The sequence below is a fragment of the Camelus ferus genome, chromosome X, assembly GCF_009834535.1.
Source record: "Camelus ferus isolate YT-003-E chromosome X, BCGSAC_Cfer_1.0, whole genome shotgun sequence".
NCBI classification, from domain to species: Eukaryota; Metazoa; Chordata; class Mammalia; order Artiodactyla; family Camelidae; genus Camelus; species Camelus ferus.
The window spans coordinates 47,221,201-47,244,321 of record NC_045732.1 but is presented as its reverse complement, the minus strand read 5'-3'; the positions used below and the strand labels follow the sequence as shown (position 1 = coordinate 47,244,321).

The 23,121-nt window shown below is 41.4% G+C and overlaps 1 protein-coding gene and 1 long non-coding RNA gene across 3 annotated transcripts; both read left to right on the top strand.

Moving 5' to 3' along the window:
• The first annotated feature begins 14,706 nt into the window (after nt 1–14,706).
• SNX12 (sorting nexin 12) lies at nt 14,707–22,878 on the top strand. 2 transcript variants are annotated; one of them, XM_032474606.1, is made up of 4 exons: nt 14,707–14,990; nt 19,818–19,913; nt 20,475–20,599; nt 21,011–22,878. In XM_032474606.1, exons 1-4 carry the CDS (start codon nt 14,838–14,840, stop codon nt 21,111–21,113), a joined length of 477 nt encoding a protein of 158 aa, XP_032330497.1. In that variant the 5' UTR covers nt 14,707–14,837; the 3' UTR covers nt 21,114–22,878. The 2 variants fall into 2 exon arrangements, with proteins under 2 accessions (XP_032330497.1, XP_032330496.1); XM_032474605.1 differs by having other exon boundaries at nt 14,711–15,002; nt 21,011–22,877.
• On the top strand, nt 15,101–17,290 carry LOC116661855. Its single transcript, XR_004317834.1, has 3 exons — nt 15,101–15,138; nt 16,102–16,169; nt 17,168–17,290. It is a non-coding gene; the product is annotated as an uncharacterized LOC116661855 (long non-coding RNA).
• Nucleotides 22,879–23,121: the final 243 nt, after the last annotated feature.

The following is a 23,121-nucleotide window of genomic DNA, read 5'->3' as shown; positions in this document are numbered from 1 at the left end:
TAGTCTTCCAGAATTATAATTTTTAACAGCTACATAATGGTTCATTGCTGGCGCTAAATTCCATAAGAAATTTCTCACATGGAATTACCATGAGGGACAATGTCCTTAGTAACAGTTTTAGAATGCCCACAGAAGAGATTTTCATATTACGTTCTTGTAACTGCCCTGGCTAAAAGCCAAGGGTATAACATTAAAGCTGTGCTGCAGGGGCTGAGCTAATATGGTTCAGGCATGTAACCTTCTGGTGCTTGAACTTGACCCAAGGACACAAGTTAAAATGCCACCTAAAGGAATGGATGGATAGAATGTCCCTTACAATATATTCTATAAATATCTCTTCTCGCAGCCTGGTTTTTGACAGGACCCCAGAGGCTGACTACACTTACTCTCTGATGGAGGCCAGAAGTGTGGGTATCTTGCTCTGTTGTCGACTGAGGCAGGCTCCATAGGTTTTGGAAGCCAGATGGACAGGTGGTTGGGTGACAGAGTTAACATTCTGGCTTGAAAGTTGAGAAGCCTGAGCAGTGTTATTGCCTGCATGGAAGTTTACCTCACATCCCCATGGAGGGAGGTGCAGGTGAAGCTAGATTTTTCTTAGGAAGCAGCTTTTAGAAATGAGTTCCACATCACAGGGTCGGTATTTTGGATCTGAACAATTTTCAAAGCCTGTAACCAGTCAGGTGGCCTGGACATAAGAAGGGAAGTCTCGTGAATATGCAAACGGAACCTCTGCTTTTAGGAAATGCACGGTCCGGGTGTGCCTGCCAGTATGAATTAGCTGCAGAATGGGGTTTTAGAGACCAACTGAATCTTGGAGACTGTCACCAAGGACGGTTGAAATTTTTTACATAAATGATGTTGAGCTGTTATTTCTTACTAATTATATACCAGGGCCCATTGCCTCTTAAGAACTATGCTTCATGTGTGATAATACTATGTCAACAGCATAAAGGAGGATTCATCTTTCTATTCAAAAATTTTTTATTGTATTAGCATGACAGCCACAAGACAAAACTTTTTAAAAATAGAGAGGGGAGAAGGTATAGCTCAGTGGTAAAGCACGTGCTTAGCATGCATGAGGTCTTGGGTTCAATCCCCAGTACCTCCATTTAAAAAATGGAAATATATACATAAATAAACCTAATTACCCCCCAAAATAAATAAAAATAGAGAAATAGAAGAAAATAATTATCCACAAACCCACTATCTTAATACAACTGTCATCAGGATTTTGTGTCCTTCCCTTGTTCTCATCAGCACCATATTTTCACATATTTGTATTCATGTTGTGTATATAAACTTGTGTCTTGTTTTAGTAATATTTTCACAATTCACAAGTAATGCATGAATATATTTTTCTTTAAAATTTTAGAACATTACATAAAAATCTAAAAAATCCCTTTGGTCCCTTATCCCATTCACTTTTCCTCCCTCCTTGAAGTTAACACTTATGAGTTTGATGTATATTCTTCCAGACCTTTTAAAAAATACTCTAGACGAGGGGGGAGGGTATAGCTCAGTGGTAGAGTGTGTGCTTAGCATGCACGAGGTCCTGGGTTCAATCCCCAGTACTTCCATTAAATAAGTAAATAACTAACTAATTAACTAAATAAATAAACCTAATTACCTCCTTCCCACACCAAAAAAAAATACTCTTACATAGGAAAAATGTAGCATTGTCTTGTGTGCAATAAATGATTACATTCAGCAACTTGCTTTTTTCACACAAAAATGTTTTTGAGATCTACCCTTATTGATACTTCTAATTCATTCTCTTTAACTGCTCTATTATATTCCATTGAATGAATATGCCACATTTTACTTAGCCATTCGCTAAGAGAATTCTTATCTTTGTGTGTGCGTGTGTGTGGGGGGGCAAGAGGGCTAATCAGTCTGCCAAACTGCCTCAGTTTCCCTGGTGTCATTCTGAGCACATCTATGCAAAGAGACAATCTGAAGTAAGAAAAAAAAGTCACTTTACATGCAGATGTAGAGATGCCTGGTCTCCAGATGAGCATCCTGTGAGTCTAGATTCACAGTTCTGTCCAACAGAACTTTCTGTGATGGTGGAAATGTTCTATATCTGCACTGTCCAGTACAGTAGTCATTAGCCACATGTGCCTACGGAGCATTTGAAATGGCCCAGGCAACTGAGGAGCTGAAGGTTTAATTTAATTTAATTTTAATTTGGTCACATATGGCTAGTGGCTACTGTACTGGATGGTGCAAGACTCTAGCATAGGGTAATGGAAGCCACAATCTTTTATTTGTTTTTTTATTTTTTAATTTGCTTATTATTATTTTTGGAAGCCACAATCTTTTATACTACAAATTACATCAGGAGCCCTGAGACAATTATGTCCACTCTCTAAAGGTCAATGGATGATTTTAAGATCACGTATTGATCCCTCTACACATTCTACTTTTAAGGTTAAGTCTCCTTGTTCCTGGTATCCAGATGGGTTAAAAGATGAATTATCACACGGAAAAGACAAGGTTGTTAGAGAGCCTGTTTTTCTGGGAAATGACTATACTCAAACCAAACCAGGTAGAAATTAATTTCTAATCCCAACTCCCTCACTTGACATTTAATAAACTAACCCCCCCCCCCGTCAGTCATCCCATTAACCCAGTAAAACCTTCAAGGATGACAGAAGTAGTATACAAAGTCAACAGAATAATATGAACACCTTACAAAATCAGTCTTGGCTATGAGCAAACGTTGTCCGGTTAGTCGGGTTGTTTGTCATAAATCGGGTTTAGGCGCAGAGAGAACTAATCTACTTTCTTGTTTTCCACAAATGCCTCTGGGACTTCCCGAATCCCCAACCAGATCTCCTTTATCACCCAGAATGTTCCCGACTGTCCCACATAGTCTGCTAAATCTATAGCTCACGTAGATAGGCACGTGGTTATGCAATTTGCTTCCAGTGTAGGCTCCAGAATGTCCAGACCTTGTGTCCAGTTGATCTTCCCTGGCAACATCAGGCAGATATGACGGCACATGTGGGTTGAAGAAATACACAGCCTGCCTCCGGGGAACAGTGAGGCACGAGGCACAAACACACATACTCTTAATACAGATAATAATAAAATAACATGAAAAATATGCTAGCTATGCCTGTGATAAAAATCCATGACCAGCTCTTCTTTTCCATATGGGTGCTGATGTATGAAAGTATGTCTATATGTGTATACCTATCCTCTTGTTTTTCCCTCTCCCCTCCCCCTTCCTGTTCTTTTATGTTTACTTTCTGTGATCTCTTTGCTTAGTCTTTCTCCTTCTGCCTCTGGCAGTTTCCACTGCTGATCCCCTTTCTTCTTTTCCTGAGGCCAGTCCTATAGCATCCTTCAACAAGGTCATGACTTGCACGCACTCAGTTAATCTGTAAGTGGTATTAGGCCATTAAGGTACAAGTTAAAGAGAAAGGAGGCTTAAACACAGTCCTGTTTTACTTGCGATCGTGGTCTGGTGTACCCGGGGACTTCTACCTACCCTGACACTTTGTTTTAAAGTTTTTAAAAAGAAAGTTCCCCCACACTCATTATATAAGAATAATGTGTGTTTATTAAAGACAAATTGTGAAATACAGAAAACAGTTTTTTACAGTAACTGTAATTCCATTACCCAATGAAAACCACAGTTAATAATTTTGCTGTATTTCTTTCCACTGTTATTTTTCCCTTCTACATAGATTAAAAAAAATTGTTTGGGGAGGGGCGGGACTCCCTGTGTGAAGAGGGTGGGGGCTCCATGTGTGAGGAGGGTTGGGGAATCCCTGTGTGAAGAGGGTCTGGGTTCTCCTGTGAGGAAGGTCAGAGGCTCCATGTGTCTGAAGAGGGTCAGTGCTCCATATGTGAGGAAGGTTGGGGTTCTGTGTGCAACCAGGGTCAGAACTCCCTGTGTGAGGAAGGTCGGGGCTCCCTGTGTGAGGAGGGTCGGGGGCTCCCTGTGTGAGGAGGGTCGGGGGCTCCATGTGTGAAGGTCAGTGCTCCGAATGTGAGGAAGATTGGTGTTCTGTATGTGACCAGGGTAAGAGCTAAAAGTGTGAAGAGGGTTGGATTCTGTGTGAAAAGGTTTGGGGTTCAGTGTGTGATCAGGGTCATGATTTCCTGTGTGAGGAGGGTCAGGACCCTATTTGTGGGGAGGGTGGGAGCTCAGTGTGTGACTAGAGTCAGTACCCTCTGCTGTGTGGAGAGGGTCGGGTTCCGTGTGAGAAGGGTCAGCGCTCCCTGTGTGAAGAGGGAAGGGACTCTGTGAAGAAGGTCAGAACTTCCTGTGTGAACAGGGTCAGGAAAAAGAAAATGTTGTTGTAATCACACTGCGCACAGTTTTGTATTTTCCGTTTTGTCTTTCTCCCACTTAACATATAAGGATGTTTTCAAATGATTACACAGGTTCATAAAAATAATGTTAGTGCCTACATAATACTCTTGCATTTGGATGTACCATAGTTTAGTCATTTTCATATCGTTAGTTATTTATCTTGAAGTAGTATTAAATGAGGATTTTCACAAGCATTGATTACCAAGGATCTATGTAAAGCACATATGGATAGTCCCCAAACAGTAATTGCCCATGAAATCACAGGAAAATGACAGTTCAATGAAAGCTGCAGTTTTTCAGAGCACAGTAGATTTCTCCATAAAGTTTAAGAAAGTATAATTGTAGTCAATCTAATAGTAGTGTCAGGACCTCCCCCTCTATGATGACACCTGGCATAATAGAAAAAAAATACTTTGGAATCAGACATTCTTTTCTTTATTCAATAAATATTAATAGAGTGCCTTTTACATGCCAGGGACTGTAAATACACCAATAAGGAAAACACAGTGCTTGCCCTCATGGAACATATAGTCTAGTGGAGTTCACAGGCTATCAAACACATAATTACATCCAGTATGATAAATACTAATATTGGAGAAATATGAGGGGCTATATAGGTGTATCAATGAGGGACACATAACTTGGACTTGGGGGATCAGGAAGGCTTCCTGGAGGAAGTGGCATCTAAGTTTAGTTGTGAGGGATGAGTAGGAGTTAGCAGGCTGAAGATAGGGAGGGGACTAGGGAAGAGACTGTGTGTTCAGACAGAGGGAACAGCAGAATAAAGGCTTACAAGTATGAGAGAGACTCTTATTTTACCTAAAGATGTCTTTATTTTGCCTTCATTATTAAAGAATATTTTTACTGAACATAGAATTCTGGGTTGACAGTGATATTTTCCCAGCAATTTAAAGATGTTTTTCTACTGTCTTCCAGCATCCATAGTTTCTGGGGAGAAGTCCATTGTTATTTGAATCATTATATGTAATGTGCTGTTTTTCTCTGGCTGCTTTAAAGATTTTCTCTTGATCTTTGATTCTCAGCAGTTTGACCATGAAACACGTAGGTGCAGTTTTCTCATATTTATTTTGTTTGAGCTTTGCTGAACTTAAATCTGTAAATGTATGTCCTTCACCAAATTTGTGAAATGTTCAACCATTATTTCTTCCAATAATGTTTCTGATCCCATTCTCTCTTTCCTCTCCTTATGGGATGCTAATCACACATATTTTAGATCTCTGATGTTCTCCTACAGGTCTATAAGGCTTTCTTCATTTTTTTCCCACCACCCCTACTTCTTCAAATTGGATTCTTTTAATTGCCATATCTTCAAGTTCACTCACTCTTTCCTTTGTTGTTTTATTCTGCTATTAAGTCCATCTAGTTATCTTTTTTTTTTAATGTCAGTCCATCTAGTTATTTCTTTTAATGTCAGATATTGTGTTTTTCAGTTCTAGAATTACCGTTTAGTTCTTTTTCATGTTTTCTATTTCTCTGCTGAGGCTTTCATTCATTACAAGGGTATTTTTCCCTTTTCATTGAGCATCATCATCTCAGGGTTGGCCTCCATTAATTGTCTTTCCCTTGAGAATGGGTCACATTTTCCTGATTCTTCATATATTGAGTAATTTTAGAGGGTTTCCTGGACATTGTAAAGTCTATATTGTGGCATCTCTGGATTCTGTTGTATTTCTCTGAAGAGTGAGGATGAATTTGTTTTAGCACTTGATTAGATTCAGACTGGAAACTCTGCCTTGTCTGTGATGGGTGGCAGCTCAAATCTCAGTTCCATTCTTTTAGTCTTAGATAGAAGTTGCTTTCAGCCTGCCCTGTGCATGCATGGTTCAGGATATGTTTTGGGAGGAATTTATACAGATAATTTAGGGGTCCTTTTCTCAGGATCTCTTTCTGATATATTTCCTCATTTTCTGGAGACTGTAGTTTCCCCAGACCCTCTTCTCTGTTCTTCAGGCTATAAAGATGAGGGTTTCTTAATGTAGTTTTAGCAGTGTGGTAGGTGACTGCAGCCTGCCCTCAGGCTAAATCCATAAAAATGGGAAACCTGGTCCATGCTGTTCCCTTATTCCAAGTTCCAATCTCCATCCAATATCTGTCTGCTTTTGTTTACTCTCTGGAGCTTTCAGAGAGTAGCTCCTGCTGTGTGTGTGTCTGTGTGCGTGCACGTGCGTGCGTATTTTGTGTTTGTAGTTGTTACCTGTTGATAGTTTATTCCATCAAACTGAGAATGGAAACTTTAAGAGATTCTCAAATGAGCTTACTTCACATCTTTTGGGGGAAATTATAGCCCTCAACTTCTCTTTTTCACCTTAACATTTCTCTGCATTATTACCCATATTCTCCTCTTGCTTCAGAGAAAAAAAAGGCTAGCTTGTTTACTTTTCCCCAACACCTCCTGTTTTTTAACAGGAACTACAATTCTTCCATCCATTTATTCAGCAAATATGTATTGAGCTAGGCATTATAGGCAAAAAGAGAAAGTAAAATTAACCCTACTTGGGGGGAGGGTATAGCTCAGTGGTAGAGCACATGCCTACCATGCACAAGGTCATGGGTTTGATCTCCAGTAACTCCATCGAAAAAATAAATAAATAATTACTCCCCACAAAAAGAATTTTAAAAAGACATTTCTAAGTTGTCTGCTTTAAGATGGCACCATTAAAAATAAAAAATAAAATAAAATGATACTATTTTTAAAAAGTAGACCTTACTTCACTGAGACCACTCTCTTCAAAGGTCTGGTTTTTTAATCACCAGATCAAATAACCTTATCTCAGTCTTATCCTTTCTAACTTCATTGATCCATCCTCCTTTGACTCTGGTGACCAGCCTCTCCTTAAAACTCTCTTCTTTGTCTTCCAGTTCTCTCACCTCAATGATTCCTCCTCTCATTTCCCAAATAGAAGAATTGTCAGAGACTTTGTCCTTGGCTCCTTTCTTCTCTTGTCCTTGGCAGTTTTACTCAGTTTTAGTGTTTCAACTATCACTTCCATGGCCAAGATTCCCAGGTCTCTATCTTCAGTCCTGACATCTCTCCTGAGATTGAGACTTGAATTGCAGTTGTTTGTCTTCACCTGGTTGTCTACCAATCACATTAAACTGCATGTAGTCAGAATCCAACTTATTATCCAGACCCTGAACCTACTCTTCCTCCTGTGCTTATTTTGGTTAATTCTTGATACTGGAAGCAAATAATTAAATAATAGGTGCATCCAGGGCTGTTGCAAAAGGGATTCTTACATTGGGTGGGAGGTTTGACAATAGGGAAAGCTTTAAAGTCCCTTCCAATTCTGCAATTCCATTATGTTCCCAGCACAGTGCTATCCATTTCCTTTAAGGTACTCAAAATTGAATTGGGGGAGACAACAATTGAGTGATAACTGCTCCTGACTTCAAATGCAATTCAGAGAGAGGAGCTAGTGTGCATTGAAGTAGTAAAAGAAGACTAAGCCAAGTTCTCCAAAAGCAGAAGTTGTGTCCTCTATTTCATTTCTATCCCCACAGAGCCATTCTCTACATACTGTAGGAACTCTATAAAGACTTTCTGAATGATTTTGTAATCATCATTAATGTTTATTGAGTACACATTGAGTGCATAGTTCTTCACTAAATGATGCGGGCGTTAAACAAGATTTGAAGTAGCCTTTTTCAGTCAATCAGTCAACCAACAAATATTTACTGAATGCCTATTATTTACAATACGCCATGCTAGGCATTATGAGGGATGCAAAATGCAAGAGGAATAAGAGTTGCAGTGTCTTCTCTTTGGGAGTTCACAGCATGGTTGGTAAGATGAGACATAAATGCACACAGGCTAATTAAGAATGCGAGTCAGAGCCAATGAACATTACAGACAAGAAGTCTGTAAGAAATCTTGAAAGTACAGATTACTGTAGCCTGGATGGATATGGAGGCTTTATGGAGGAAGTGGGACCTGCACTGAGCTTTGAAGGATGGGCAGAAATTAAATAGGCTTGAAGTTCTCATAGGTATTAAAAAGATAAAAATTCAACACAAAACATTTCTAGTTAAAGGCCAAGCAGATGAAGAAAAACATCCAGGCAGGAGGAGGCAACTTATACCAGAATGTTACTGAGCAGTTGTTAGTGGCATTCTATCCCTTCCCACCATTTTGGTCTTTCTTTCTCTCTTTTTCCTTTCCTAATTTTTCCCCCATCTTACTCCCTTTATGTGACATACGGGGCTAAAAGAATCTTCTCTGGAAGGCAAGTTGAAAACTTGGGCTCCAAAATCAGACTATCTGGGTTCAAATCCTGGCTTTACCACTTATCAGCTGTGTGATTTGGGGCAAGTTGCCTAACTGGCCTGTGTCTCATCAATAAAATGCAGATATAAAAATAGCACTTATGTCATAATGTAATAGAAAAAGACAAATTTGAATCCATATTAGATCTGGTCCTTTGGCTTTAACCCTGTGCCCTGTTTTCTAGGCTTAGTCTTGCTAGCGCTGCATCTTTTGTAAAAGGACATTGCCTATAGCCTGAAATATACCGGAGAGCCTATTCTCAAGGCTCTGACCTTTAAGGATATTAACACTTTTGCACTTATACGAAGATAACAAGTTGCAGAATAGAAAATAACATTTGTTTTGTTGGAGGTTTCACAGGGGTACCATGATCTGACCCACAAAGACAGCTGTAAGAACAAAGAATTCCTACACCAAGAAGTTTGCAACAACCAACTACACACCCCCCACACCTTTTTAGTATAGAAGGAGCCTGTATTCTGACTTGGAGAAGAAGTCTGCCATCGTCTCAGTTTGCCTGCTTTCCTACAAAAGTCCCTATTCTTTGCTCCAACACCTCATCTCCTGATTTATTGGCCTGTCGTGCAGCGAGCAGGAGTTTGGACTCGGTAACAATAAGACTGTTTTGAGGATTAACTGAGTTAAAATATATAAAGTACTTTAGAGAGTGCCTGGCAGATAGTAAGTGTTCCATAAATGTTAGCTTTTATGAAGGGAAGAAGGCTGGCTAATTGCAACATTATTATCTTTCCCAGTCTTATTGTTGCTCGATAATTCATTATATAATTAACAAACACCTGTATGGAAGTTGCAGGTCAGACTCTTGTCAGCTAAAGGGTTCGGTCTTTAGCAACACCTGATAAACATGCATAGACAGACTCTTAGGCCACACCATTTCCCCCTAGATTGCCCTAACCCCTACGCCATCCAGAGATACTTTAGTAAAATAAATACAATTACCAATTTAAGTAGACAAGTTGAGTATTTAAAGAACATTTCATCAACATATGGAGGGAACTGACAACTTTCAGGAGGGATTTAGTTTAAACTAGAGACGATCCCTAGGGAGGTGCCAGGTGAAATTAGCATTAAATGAACTTCAAGGGGAGAAGTCACTAATGGTAGTTGGCAGCTGGATAGGTGTGTGCAGAAAGAGCGGGGCTCCACAGAAAGGCAGGTAAACGCTGGATCAGTATTCCCTGGAGAGACTGTATATCATGAGCCCTGCTCTCTGGTTTTCCTCACTGCACTACCTCTTGTACACTCAGACCCTCCCCCTACTCTCTCCCTACAGTTCCAGACCCCCTGTTCTCAAACATCCCAAATTATAGGAGGTCTTGATTTGCCAATTCCTCAAGACAGTCTGAATAGAGACCAGAAAGAAGTTCTTGTCAGTATGGTTGCATATGACTGAACTGGAGATTGTGCAATCTTCTTTGGGAAAAATTTAAGGGCAGGAAGATGGATAGATGTCTGTTTAATTAAGGTACAGTATTGCCTGTGGGCAGGAAGATGAACTAATGAGATTCCTTCCAATTTGAGGATCCTAAATCTCTCTCCCTCATTCCCCTGCCCCCCACTCTGGACTCCTTTTGGCAAAGAATTAACATAGTCAAGGAAACCCAATAGAGAGGAAAATGAACATGGCTCTCACATCAACTTCTGATGTCACCTGTTTGCCAAGAGATTTGACTTGGCTATTTTATTCTTTGTGTGTGTGTGATAATTGAAGTACAGAGGATAACTGTGACTTGCCCAACATCAACTTGGTAACTGTGAAGCTCTGTGCCTCTTATGAAAAGTAAAAAGGTGTGTGTGTGCATGTGTGCGTGTGTGCATGTGCATGTGTGTGTATATGAGCCAGCTGATAATAGCTGTTAATCCCGTTATTATTGCAAAGGATTTAACTAGCTCAGTACTCCTCGCCTCTCCACCCTATCAAATCTTTCTCTTAAAAAAGACTGTACTTACACCTCATTGTGAATTTAACTTTCACAATGCTCCTAGGGCTGTTTGATTTTAAGCCTTTTCCTTTTACTTACCTGTATATTCAACTTCTCACTTTCTATAAAATCATTTCCCCCCAGCTGTTAAATACATTCAAGTCTCTTTTCTCTTTAAACAAACAAACAAATCCTTCTTTGACAATGCATTGCCCTCTAACTACCGCATTCCTTGAATCTTGGGAAAGCTTCTCAAAAGAATAGTCTCTATAAAATGTTTCCACTTCACGTCTGATTCAATTCTTAATCCACTGCAATCAGGGTTCTATTTCCTGCACTCTACCGAAAACTCTCACATTTAGGTAATTGACTAATTGAGTCGACATCTCTCAGACCTTATTTGACCGTTCTCTTGTATTAAACACTGTTAACCACCTACTTGCTCCTTTTGGAAACATTTTTATCCCCCCCCTTCAGATCACGATTGTCTCCTGGTTCTCTTTCTGCCTCTCTGACAACTCCTTCCAGGATTTCCTTCACAAGCTTCTCTTCTTGTGCCTGTCCTTTAATTTTTTTCCCAAATGGAAATAGTTTTATTTTTTCTGATTTAAAAAGGGTATATGTTTATTGTTAAAAATCAGGTCCTGGGGGAGGGCATAGCTCAGTGGTAGAGCGCGTGCTTAGCATGCACAGGGTCCTGGGTTCATTCCCCAGTACCTACACTAAAAAAACAAAAAAACAAGTCCTTCAGAAAATGACAAATTAAAACATAAAACTGAAACCCCACCTCCACACATTTTGATTTATATCCTTCTAATCTTAAAAAATTACATATACTATAATACAAATGGTATCATATTACAATATTTTACCAGCTCCCCCCCCCCCCCGAATTTTTCATGGGCATTATTCCTTCTCAATGAGTATAGAACATTATTTTAAGTGGATACAGAGGAGAACCCTGGATTTGGCCATTTACGCAAGATACTGAGTTTTATGATCAAAGTGAAATTTTTGACCTACATGATAAGCAATATTTTTAATTAAAAAAAATACGAAAGTACTTGAACAGAAATGAAATGAAAGTAAAAAACAACTCTCCCTGCGGTCCCTGACTCCTGTTCTCCAGTTCTGCTCTCCAGAGAAAACCAGTATTACAAGTTTCTTGAGGTCGAAGATTTTTATTTTTAATACGTACTGCCAATTTGCCTCCCAGAAAGTTTGTATGGACTTATACTCTCATCAACACTGCAGGCCTTCACCAATTTTAAAATATTTTGTCCTTGCCTCTTCACGGTTTTCTTTCTACACTGTATGCTGATGATTCCCAAGTCTCTGTTGTATCTCTAGCCCTGATCACACTCTCGAGCTCCAGGCCAGTATTTCCAGCTGCCTCCTGGACATGTGGATGTCCTACCAACACCTCTGATTTACCTAAACTGAACTCATTGTCTTCCCTCCTAAACTTACTTTTCTTTCTGTAATTCCAATTTTGATTGGTGGTACCAGCATCCACCTAGTTACCCAAATTAGAAACCTAGGAGTCATTTTATCTATTTCCTCTCTCTCCCCTAAAATAGTAATAATAGCTAATAGTTAACTGAGCACTTACTATTTGCACAAATTTTATTTGATTTAATTCTCATGAAAACCCCAGAGGTAGCTTTTAGGCTTATTTCCATTTTACAGAGGAGGAAAACTTGTTGGATAACATGCTCAAGATTTTACAACTAGGAAGCAAGGATTTAAACCCAGGCAGCCTAAGTCCATAGCTCACACATTTAAGCCCTATACTATTCTACTGTTACTGAGCCCAAACTCGCTCTGCTTGCCACACAACAGGCCAATAAATTAAGAGACGAGGTGTTGGGGCGAGGAGTAATGACTTTATTCAGAAAGCCGGCAGACTGAGAAGACGGTAGACTACTGTCCTGGAGAACCATCTTTCCCAAGTTAGAATTCAGGCTCCTTTAATATAAAAAGGGGACGGGGGTTTGCTTGGTTGTTGCAAACTTTTTGGTGTGAGAATTCTTTGTTTTTGGAATCCTTTGTTCTTGCAGCTGTCCACATGGGTCAGATCATGGTGTCCCTGTAAACCTCCAACAAAACAAATGTTATTTTCTATTCTGCAACTTATTATCTTTATATGAATGAAAAAGTATTAATATCCTTAAAGGTCAGAGACTTGAGAAAAGGCTCTCCTGTATATTTCAGGCTATAGGCAACATTCTTTTACAAAAGGTGCAGAATCAGCAAGCCGAAGCCTAGGAAACAGAGCATAGGGTTAAAGTTAAAGGAACAGATCTAACATGGAGTCAGATTTGTTCTTTTCTATTATAGGGCCACCATATCTAATAAGATACAAGTCCTATCTATTTTATTTCCTCAATCTCAGTCTTCTCTATTTTCTTTTCTCCATTCCCACCACCCCCGCCTGATTCCAAGTATTATTGTAGATACTCTTTATCATTACTCACATTCAACTCAAATACATCTTCTATGTTGACTGCAAAATAATCCTCCTAAAACATAAGTCAGATCATCTTTTTTTTCTGTTGAAGATCATTCAGTGGCTCCCTATTGCCTACACCATAAAGCCAAATATCCTTTGCTTAGTATAGAAGGATCATTCTCATCTGCCCATCCCCAGCCAGACTACCTTTCTAAGCACTTCCATTATAAATCTGAATTGAGGATAATTACCTAAAAGTAGCATGCTGCTTCTAATCAGGATGACTTTGCATATGCTATTCCCTCTACAAGAAACTACCTTTCCCAATTTCCACTCCTGTTTGTCCCTTTACATCTTTTCATGTCTGTCAAACGCAGATGTTTCCTCCTCCAGGAAGCCTTCCCTGATTCCTCCAATTATTCATGTCCTATGTGCTGCTTTGAACTTTCACTTATTTTATATTTGTCACATTATGTTAGTTTTATTTACTTGTCTCCCTTTTCAGAATGTTAACTCTTTGAGGGCAGGGACTCTCTTATTGAACTTTAGGTCTCTAGTGTTTAGCATGGTGCCTGACACATAAGTAGTTGTTTAGTAGATATCAGTTAAATTGAATTGAATAACTTAATTGTGAAATTATAGGGCCTGTACTTGGTTGAAAGAATTTCGGGCATCAATGATATGGGAATTTTTTTTTTTTTTGAGCAAAAGGCCAGTGCAAGAATAAAGGATGACCTAAAGGCACCACCTTTTAAAAAATTTAATTTAATTTTTTTATATTTTGGGGGGAGGTAATTAGGTTTACATATTTATTTTTAGAGTAGGTACTGGGTTCAATCCCCAGTGTGTATGCTAAGCATGCACTAAATCGCTGAGCTACATCCCCCGCCCCGCCCCACCTTTAACATGGGCACTACCCCTTTATGTGGGCCATGTGTAAATTAGTCATATAAATATTAGTATTTCTATAGATAGTCTCATGTAGACATACATTCTATCTCCATTGTGAGCTGCAAGCAACCCCAGAGCAGCGCCAAGTAGGGAGTTTTGCAGAGTAGGGTAGAGATACAAGGTATGAAAGAAATGCCCTCAATTTGCTGAGAAATGAAATTAACTGAGTACACCTGAAATTAGCTTTTATGTGGTAACAAGTGGAGGATGAAGATATGCCCGAAGTTTCCTGAAAAGTAAGAATGAGAAATCATCTTTATCCCATCCTCGCTGCTTTCCTGGAACCATAAGTTGTGCTGAGTGCTCAATTGCGTGTGAAATGAATTGAAACTATCAGTGGCACCGGTGGCGGGGCTGCGTTCTACGTTCTTAGTACTATTGTTGGAACCCCACCCTCCGGAGACCACCCTTCTATTTTCGCGCACAACCCAGATTATTCAGGTCACGGGGCTTCGGCCTATCACTGCAGGATCCTAGCTTGCGGGGCAGTGCCCACTGCTGATTGATGCAAGGTGTAAGACAATTTCTTGGTTTGAGGAGCAGCGATTGGCGGATCTCGACTGTAGTGCTTCCCAGGCTACTGAGGAGGTGCGTATTGTTGATGCAGGTTCCCGGGCCGCCACAAACACCGCCCGGAAGTCTGAATGAGGCCTCTTCCGCGCAGGACTTACAGTCGTCAGCGTGGCCGCTACTCAGATTGCCGGGCCCGGGCCGGGACGGCGTGCGCGTGCGCGTGCGTGCGTGCGTGGGCGCGCGTGCGCGGCGCCGCCGTCTGTGGGTTGGCTGGTGATTTTGCAAGCGGGAGGGGCCGTGCGCGCTCCTGCCTCCGGCTTCTGTCCCCCACCCCCCTTCCCTGGTCCCAGTCTCTCCTTCGGAAAGATGTCGGACACAGCAGTAGCTGATACTCGGCGCCTTAACTCGAAGCCGCAGGACCTGACCGACGCTTACGGGCCGCCAAGTAACTTCCTGGAGATCGACATCTTTAATCCACAGACGGTGGGCGTGGGCCGCGCGCGCTTCACCACCTATGAGGTTCGCATGCGGGTGAGTCACGGGGTGAGGGAGACAGCTGAGCCAGGACCCGGCGACTGGGCGGGGAGGGAGGGGGCGGGGGGGGCGGGGGGAGGCTGCCCTAGGGAGGACTGCCGGTGCAGAAGACGCTTGAGGGGTCATCTGCGGGGTAGGGGCTTACTAGGTTTGCGGAGAGGTCTGTACACTCGGTTGTGGCCCCAGGCTACAGAAAACTCCTGAGGGGGACATCTGACGGGCGTGAGGGAAAACAAGAACCCATGAGCAAGAAGTGAAGCATGGCTGGATCTGGTGGGGACGATGGAGAGGATTAGAGTGAGGAATTCAAGAAAATAGGAATCAGGACTGTAGCGACAGAAGGAGGAAAGGAAGAGTGGAAGAGGGCTGGGGGATGGAAAGCCCAGGCGATATGTCGCAGGGTCCCATAACTAAACTAGATTGTGTGAAGTCAGTCTGAAGACGGGGGACAGAAAGGCCCGGCTTCTTCCTAATGAGGTCTCCCTGAATGATGGAGTTAAGCAAAGCCTGGATAAAGGGAAGATAGATTCCAGGAAAGGGAGATTGTGGGCTTGGTGGAGCAGAAATAAGGGGAGTCTCCTTGAGACTGAGTGCTTCCCAGACTTGTGCAGAATTGACATCTGAAGGAGAGAAGTGTTTTATGCTTAAGTTTTCACATGTACCACATGCCAAGTCTCACTGGGAAACCTGGCCTTGCATGGGGATTGGTGGATTGTCAAGTTTGCCCTCATCCTTTGCTGAGCCTTTAGATCTGAAGTATCCAGAATGTTTATTTCAATATTTATTGGCTTTCATTTGGGTTTTCTCTATATGAATGGCCATTTGCCCTTTTGGTCCTAGACTAACCTTTTGGATTCATTCTTTTAGCCCCTTGTCCGTAGTTAACTTTAATATATTACATTTCAGGACTGCCCTAGGAGTGGCTTCTAACAGTGTGCACTACAGAGGACTTTATTCTCTAGTTCTTAGTCCACAATGCAAAGAGGGAATGTGGAGATAGAGTACATGGTTTGCAAGTTCTTTTGCCGAGTTGAAGTGGTTACAGGCAAGAAAGTTTGAAGACCATTTTCTAATTTTCCTTATGTTTTCTTCTCAGACTAGAGGGCCAGAATGTTCTCTATGGACAGCATGCTGCTCAAACAGCATTTGAAGACCTAAAAGAGTGTATGTGCTTTCATTTTGGAATGAATGAATTGAATGAGAGTGTGCTCCTCTCTGGGCTTTGAAATCTGATTGAGAAATGATGATCTCCAAATTCCAGATTTGGCAAAGTCCAAACTGAAGAAAGAAAAGTGAATAGCAAAAAAAAAAAAAAAAAGAGAGAGAGAGAGAAAGAGAAACTCATCCACATAAGAACTGTTTGAAATCATCTCTTTGAGGAAGAATGCAAGTTAGAGCCTTTAACATATGACAAAAGCTAGGAACTGTTAGTGGTAGAGAACTTAATTACCTGAGGAAGCCCGGGCGTAAGAACTCTCTGCTGTGGAGTTTTGGAGACATTGTCTTGACAAATTACCCAAGAGCCCCGTAGGGATTATGAATGGAATTGTTCTCTAGTTCAGGCATACTAATAGCAGCGGGCAGTGTTCATCTAGTGCCTACTATGTGCCAGGCATTGAACTAGGTTTTAGTTTCTAAATCCTTACAAAACACCACTTTACAGATAAGAAACTGAGGAGGAATGCAGTTTAAGTAACTTGCCCAAGTACACATAGCTAAGTGATAGGCCTGGGATTTGAACCCAGGTCTGTCAGACTCCAAAGCCCATCACACGCTTTCCACTACACTTTAGTCTCTTTGGCAATGCTTAGTTGCAAAACTTTAGCATGCAGAATTTTTCTACCCACTGAGCTTTTCATCCTTTCCACAATCACTAATTATATGGTGATGATAGGGTTGATGGCAGTTCCTAGTTCTGTGGGTTTGAGTTAATTTGTATTGTTTATGTTAATTTGTATGGCAATATAGGCTTTTGATATTTTTACTTAACTCTGTTTTGGGGAAAACTGGTAAAATAAGTTGGTTTTAAATTGCTATTTTAAGTGCCTAATCATGTTAGGCATTATAGATAGGGAGCATGAGACTCAGAGAATGGGCTTTGGGAGGTAGGTATTGTGTATGGTAGAAGCAGATGGCACTGACTTCTTTTCTTTGTGTAATAGCTCAGGAAAGGATCCCCCTGCTCTGGAAGAAATAAGGATTCTGGAGAGGTGTCCTGGTGACTTCACATGATATGTATGGAACTTTTCAAATGTCAGTTGTCTTGTGGACTTAAATTTTGCTTCTTACGCTCCTTTTCCTTGATTTTTTGTTGATCAGAGCTGAAGGACTCTATGCTGTAGTGCACAATCTTGTCTTCCTCATACAATTTGTAGGTTGGAGCTGGGAGAGTATCCTGGTACATAGTAGCCCCTTCCTTAGATAGCTAGGTGCTGAGATGAAAGGCCATTATTGTCACCATCCTGTGGGGGTAGGGAAAGAATAGTATTTTTGTAAGTCAAAGAAGGAAGTCCACAAAATGGCAGTAGTGGTTTTCACTGTGTCTTGGAAGAATCTACTCAGCATTTTTTTTCTTTTCTTAGGCCCTTCTGTTGGCTTCTGTAAAAGCCTGCTAGTTAAGGTTCTACTGTTTGGGGATCACAGTGTAATGAATTCTGGTGGAAACCTAGAATCACATGATACCGAAGGGCATTTTTTCTTGCATGATTATTTTTATCCCTAGCTTTATTGAGATATAATTGACAGATAATATTATGTAAGTTTAAGGTATACAATGTGATGATTTGATACACATGTATTTCATGCAGGGATCTGAGAATGTTCTCTATAATGGTTTATTTTGAGTAGTTAATACATGCACATGGAACAAAATCAAAAGGTAGAAAAAAGACTATATTTATTGAAAAAAAATCCATGTATAAGTGGACCTGCACGGTTCAAACCTGTATTGTTCAACAGTCACTGTACTGTAAAAACAAAGTCTCCCTCTCTCCCTCTGCCCTCTTTCTGAATAAACAACTGTTTCTACTTTTTAATTTAGTCTCCTAAAGAATAGTTTAGGTAATAAAATACTACTTTACATGTATCTCACTCCACTTCAACATTGACATTCCTTGGACCTTGATCCTCAGTAGAGTTGTATCTAATGTAAGATGACCAGTTATGTGGCTTTTGATGCCCTATACCTAGAACTGGATCCTGAAAAGACATCTTGCAGACTTGAGGACTGACTACGAGGCATGACATAGTGAGGAATGTGAGAAGCTCTAGCATAGCATCCTGGCAGGATGCCCTTTTCCTGCTCTGAGTCAGTTGTAGAGAAAGGAGAGGAACTAACTCCTTTTATTTCCATCTGCTGATTTGAATTTGCTGGAGGGAAATATAGTTAGTATTAATACTTCTGGTTGGCCATTTCCATTTAGAACTTGTAGATCGGAGTGAGGATCAGGGTTTTTTGCTTGTTGGGGTTCATGTTGCCCTTGGAACCTTGGGAAAATTCTCAATGATTAAGATGTGAGAATAAGCTGATTTACATCAGGGAGCACACCAACTTAAACATTGCTATTTCTGCTGCGTTTGCTAGATAAGGAGAGGGTGAACATACATAGGGCCTCTGTTAATCGATTGAGTATTGAGTAACTTGCATAGTCTGCATTTAGGGAAATGGCAGGAGTAGTCATGACTCCTGATTTCAATGAAATTATAGTTTAGTTAGGTAGCAAGACTAACACAATGCATAAAACAATAGTGTGTCAGGCAGTACAAAAGTATAAGTGTCATAAGAGTTCAGAGGAGTGGGAGATCAATAAATTAAGCTGGTGTCAGGAAAGACTTCCTGGATGAAGTGGGACTTGAGCTGGGACTCGTAGAGTGGAGAGGATTTGGACAGGAAAAGCAGAGGAAGCCATGCTTTGGGGGTGCTTATCTCTTGTTCTTTACAGAGAACTTAAATTCACATTTCAGTTGAAAATGTAATACATACAGATGGTAAATTCAAATTTTACAGTGAAAAATGACCCACCCATTCTAGTTGTCTAGTCTTATTCTCCAAAGTCAATCACTATTACCAGTATCTTTTCATAAATATTTTATTCATAAATATACATGTATACACATGTACATATCCCTTTTAAAACTACAAATAGAGACAGGTGATATATACTGTTCTGTACCTTGATTTTTTTTCATTTGTATATATATATTTTTTATTGAAGTATAGGCAGTTTGCAATGTGTCAGTCTGGCATACAGCATTATGCTTCAGTCATCATAAACATACATATATTCATTTTCATATTCTTTTTCACCATAAATTACTACAAGATATTTACATAGTTCCCTATGTACCTTGATTTTAATGCCTAATATCTTTCTATACTGGGTCATATGTATCTTTCACATTCTTTTCATAGTTGTATTCCACTGTATAGGCATACCATAATTTATTTAACCAATGTAAACCAAAATGTAAGGGTTTTCACTGAATTTGATTTGCAGTAATAATAAATGTCCATCAATAGATAATTGGTTAAGTAAATTATGGTATGCCTATACAGTGTATATACATTTTTATGTACAGCTTCAAGTCTCCTTGTAGGATAAATTCTAAGCAGCAAGGGACTTCTGGTCACCACCCGTGACAAGGCTGGATGTGGTAAGGATTGGTATTCACTCGCTGGTGTTTTGAAAGGGTTGTAGGACCATGGTCCATAGGAGCTGTTTCTTAAGACCTTTCCAAGTGGTTCTGACAGGCGGCCATCACAGGCTGAACATTACTAACCATCTCTCTTCTCTCATTCTTTATTCCCTGTAGACAAACCTACCTATCTTCAAGCTGAAGGAGTCCTGTGTTCGGCGGCGCTACAGTGACTTTGAGTGGCTGAAAAATGAGCTGGAACGAGATAGTAAGGTATGGCCTTGTGCCCTGTGTGGCAGCCTTGGGAGAGGAGATCTGCATAGGCTGAGAGGGCGTAAGATGGCATAGTCTATAAAACCGCGAAGGCAGTAGAGAGGGTGGACGTACTCTATCTACCAAATCCCAATATATTGGATCGGATATTGAGTATCCAATATATTGAATCCAATATATTGAAACTTGAAAGTGGTAAGTTCAGGAGAAATTTTAAAGAAAAATCATTACTTGACTTAGTGGCTAGTAAAGTCATATAACTTAATTCCTGTAGGTACTACAAATGGGAAGTATGGCTAAATTCTTGGATGGTAGTGAAGAATATTTGGAGTTTATTTCCTTTCTTTTGAGATGGTAAACCTGTCCTCCCACAAAAACTGAGCTGGATTAATTTTTGACCTGAGGCATCCTGACTGTTCTTATGGTCTCAGTTTTTGCAAGTTGCTGGCTATGGCATAGGATGGACCCTATGCCTAATAGGAAATGAAGTATACAGTGCTTTATCATCTCGTCCCCTCTCTGTCCTCTCCCGTGTGACTGATATTTTGTGTCTGCCTGCAGATTGTAGTACCACCACTGCCTGGGAAAGCCTTGAAGCGGCAGCTCCCTTTCCGAGGAGACGAAGGCATCTTTGAGGAATCCTTTATTGAAGAAAGGAGGCAGGGCCTCGAACAGTTTATTAACAAGTAAGCCACGATCCTGGGGATTCCTCTTGCTACTTTTGCCATCTTGATCTTTCTGTATGTTTCATCTCTCTCCTCTTTTGTAATGGGTAATATGACGTGGTGCCGATTGTGTGGTGGGCTAAGTGGACAGTAAAACTCCTTTCCACTGAGCAGAATGCTGATCCTGTCCCTCAGAGCCCGAGAAAGCAGTGCATGTTGGATGTGTGTAGGGATTTCCCTGTGCCTTACCCCTCGGTCCCCTTCCCCTCTACAATGTTAGGGTTGAAGCGGTGCCCTGCTGCTGTCCTCTACTTGCTTGAACCTCAGAGCTGACTTTGTCCTTCTTCCCCTGTTCCATATCCTCACTACCATCCTTCTGCGAATTCTCTCTGATCCCAAATACTGCTGATAACCATCTTGGTCTCTTTATAGAATTGCTGGGCACCCACTGGCTCAGAATGAACGCTGCCTACACATGTTCCTGCAGGAGGAGGCAATTGACAGGAACTACGTCCCTGGGAAGGTGCGCCAGTAGGAGACCCTCTACCACCTGCCCTCTACTTTCCTGCTGAAATGACATTGGTTTTTACACTAAGCCTCTCTCTCTCTTTGATCTGAAGTTGGCTGTGCCCATCCCCTGGCCTGATAGACTGTCTGGCATTGTGTTCCTTGGTACCTGACTATACTGTGGGCACTCTGCTGGGATCCTCTTCTCTGAGGAGAGGTGGGAGACCACAGGCAGATGCCCTTTGCTTGGGGTTGGGGAGTGGGTGGGGGGATTGGACTGGAAGGCAATTTCTTGGGCATTTACCCATGCCAGAAGGCTAACCTTGAGGGGGGCGGGTCTTGTGCTGGGGTGGGGCACTTGGATACATACTGATGCTGCAAGTTCAGGGGATTTTTCTTACTCTTAGGTTTAACCAGGAACGCTGAGCAGGGAAAGACCCTGCCTTTCCTACCTGCATGAACTTTTTTCCTTTTTGGGAAGGTGGCAGAGACCCAAAAGTTCTCCTTGTTTTCTCTAGGCCTGTTCCCAGTTTTCTCAACAGTTTCTTTTGTTACTTTCTCTCTCCCTTGTTGCTTTTCATGGCAGTAATCCTCTTACAGTCTAAGCAGTCTGTTTAGTGGCACAAGGTGTGTGGGTTTTCTGGGCCCATCATCATGGCTGCTTCAGATCAGAAGAAAGCCATAGGGCAGTAAGGGAGCTCCTGTTGCCTACCCCCTCTCCGTTGTGGCTCCCCGCTCTGGCTGTCTTTTCTTGCTCACCAGCGGTGAGTCAGTATGGGCTGAGCAAGCAGTTCTTCCTCCCCCAAGCCCTCACTACTTATGGGTTAACTTTGCAGGTTTGGTGGTGTGAGGGCTGGGGGAAACTCACCACTGCCAGGTAACTCCCTGAAGGGTGGGAGTGGATCATTTTCTAGGTACCTCCCAGTGGTAGGGAAGGACATCACCATTCTCTTCCTTCCATTCTCCCTTCTCCTCATCCCATTTAGTGCTGCCATGGGGCAGAAACACATGAGCAAACCACACAGTTCTGACTTCTCCTAAGCACTTTGAACTGTTGAATGGGGCTTAGGGGCAAGAGTTGTCACTGCCCTCCCCAGCTTGGTCACAGGGTTAATGAACTGCCTGCACTTGTTTCCCACGGGACTCCAGCATTCTCCCTGGAAGTTGAGCTAGGGACAGCAGCTGGGTATAGATTTCCAAAATCTTAGAGTCTGAAGCAGCTTCTTGAGGCTGGCGACTTTCCTGAGCTTCTGTCTAAGAGGTAGTGGTTTGTTTGCTGGGGCCCGATATCTATCCCAAGTGGTGGGTTGGGAGCAGGTTAACTCTGGTGTTAGGTCAAAAGTGAGGGCTCTTTGCTTAGACTCCCTGTCGTGGGAGGATTGGAGTTCTTTTATATAGGGTCTTGGGGAAAAGGGACAAGACCATGATTGGAGAGATTAGGATTGGAGTTTGACATGAGATTTGGAGTCCATCTAAATGTTAAAGTTCCCTGAGACAGATCAGCTCTCCAGCTGCCGAGCCTGTGCCAGGGGCTGAGCAGCGCCTAGAGAGAGGCTCTGCTCCCTTTCCCATCTCCCCAGTGTTGGTGGTGTTGCTGCCTTTTTCATTTGTATCCTCTGTTACTGATTTTTTTTAAGATTCCTTCTTTCATTGTGCACAAGTTCTGAGAGCCTGAGGCCCCATTTCTGCTGTGTATATATCCTGACTCGGGGCTTTTATTCAGCAAAATATTCATTCTTCTGTCAGACAATGTCATATTCAACTCTGTTCATATTAAACCACTGTGAAGCAAGCCTCTGTTTTCCTGCTTAAGTCGTAAATTTAGTAGTTTTTAGTTTCTCAGATATTCTGGGTATTGTGCAGAAATCATACAACATGGTCAGTGTCCTGAAGTGATAAGTAAGTTTTACATTTAAATTCATTTAAGTTGAAAAAAAGCTGAATCCTAGCTGCCTGTAGCAATATTTACCTATCCTTCTTGCAACATGCAATTGACTTTGTCACAGAAGAAATGTATCTACTTGCAGGAAGTAGCC

Coding starts and splice junctions, on each gene's coding strand:
- SNX12 (XM_032474605.1), top strand. CDS start 14,838: ATGTCGGACACAGCAGTAGCTGATACTCGGCGCCTTAACTCGAAGCCG. Junction 19,914..20,474: donor AGCTGGAACGAGATAGTAAG/GTATGGCCTTGT, acceptor GTCTGCCTGCAG/ATTGTAGTACCACCACTGCC. Junction 20,600..21,010: donor CTCGAACAGTTTATTAACAA/GTAAGCCACGAT, acceptor GTCTCTTTATAG/AATTGCTGGGCACCCACTGG.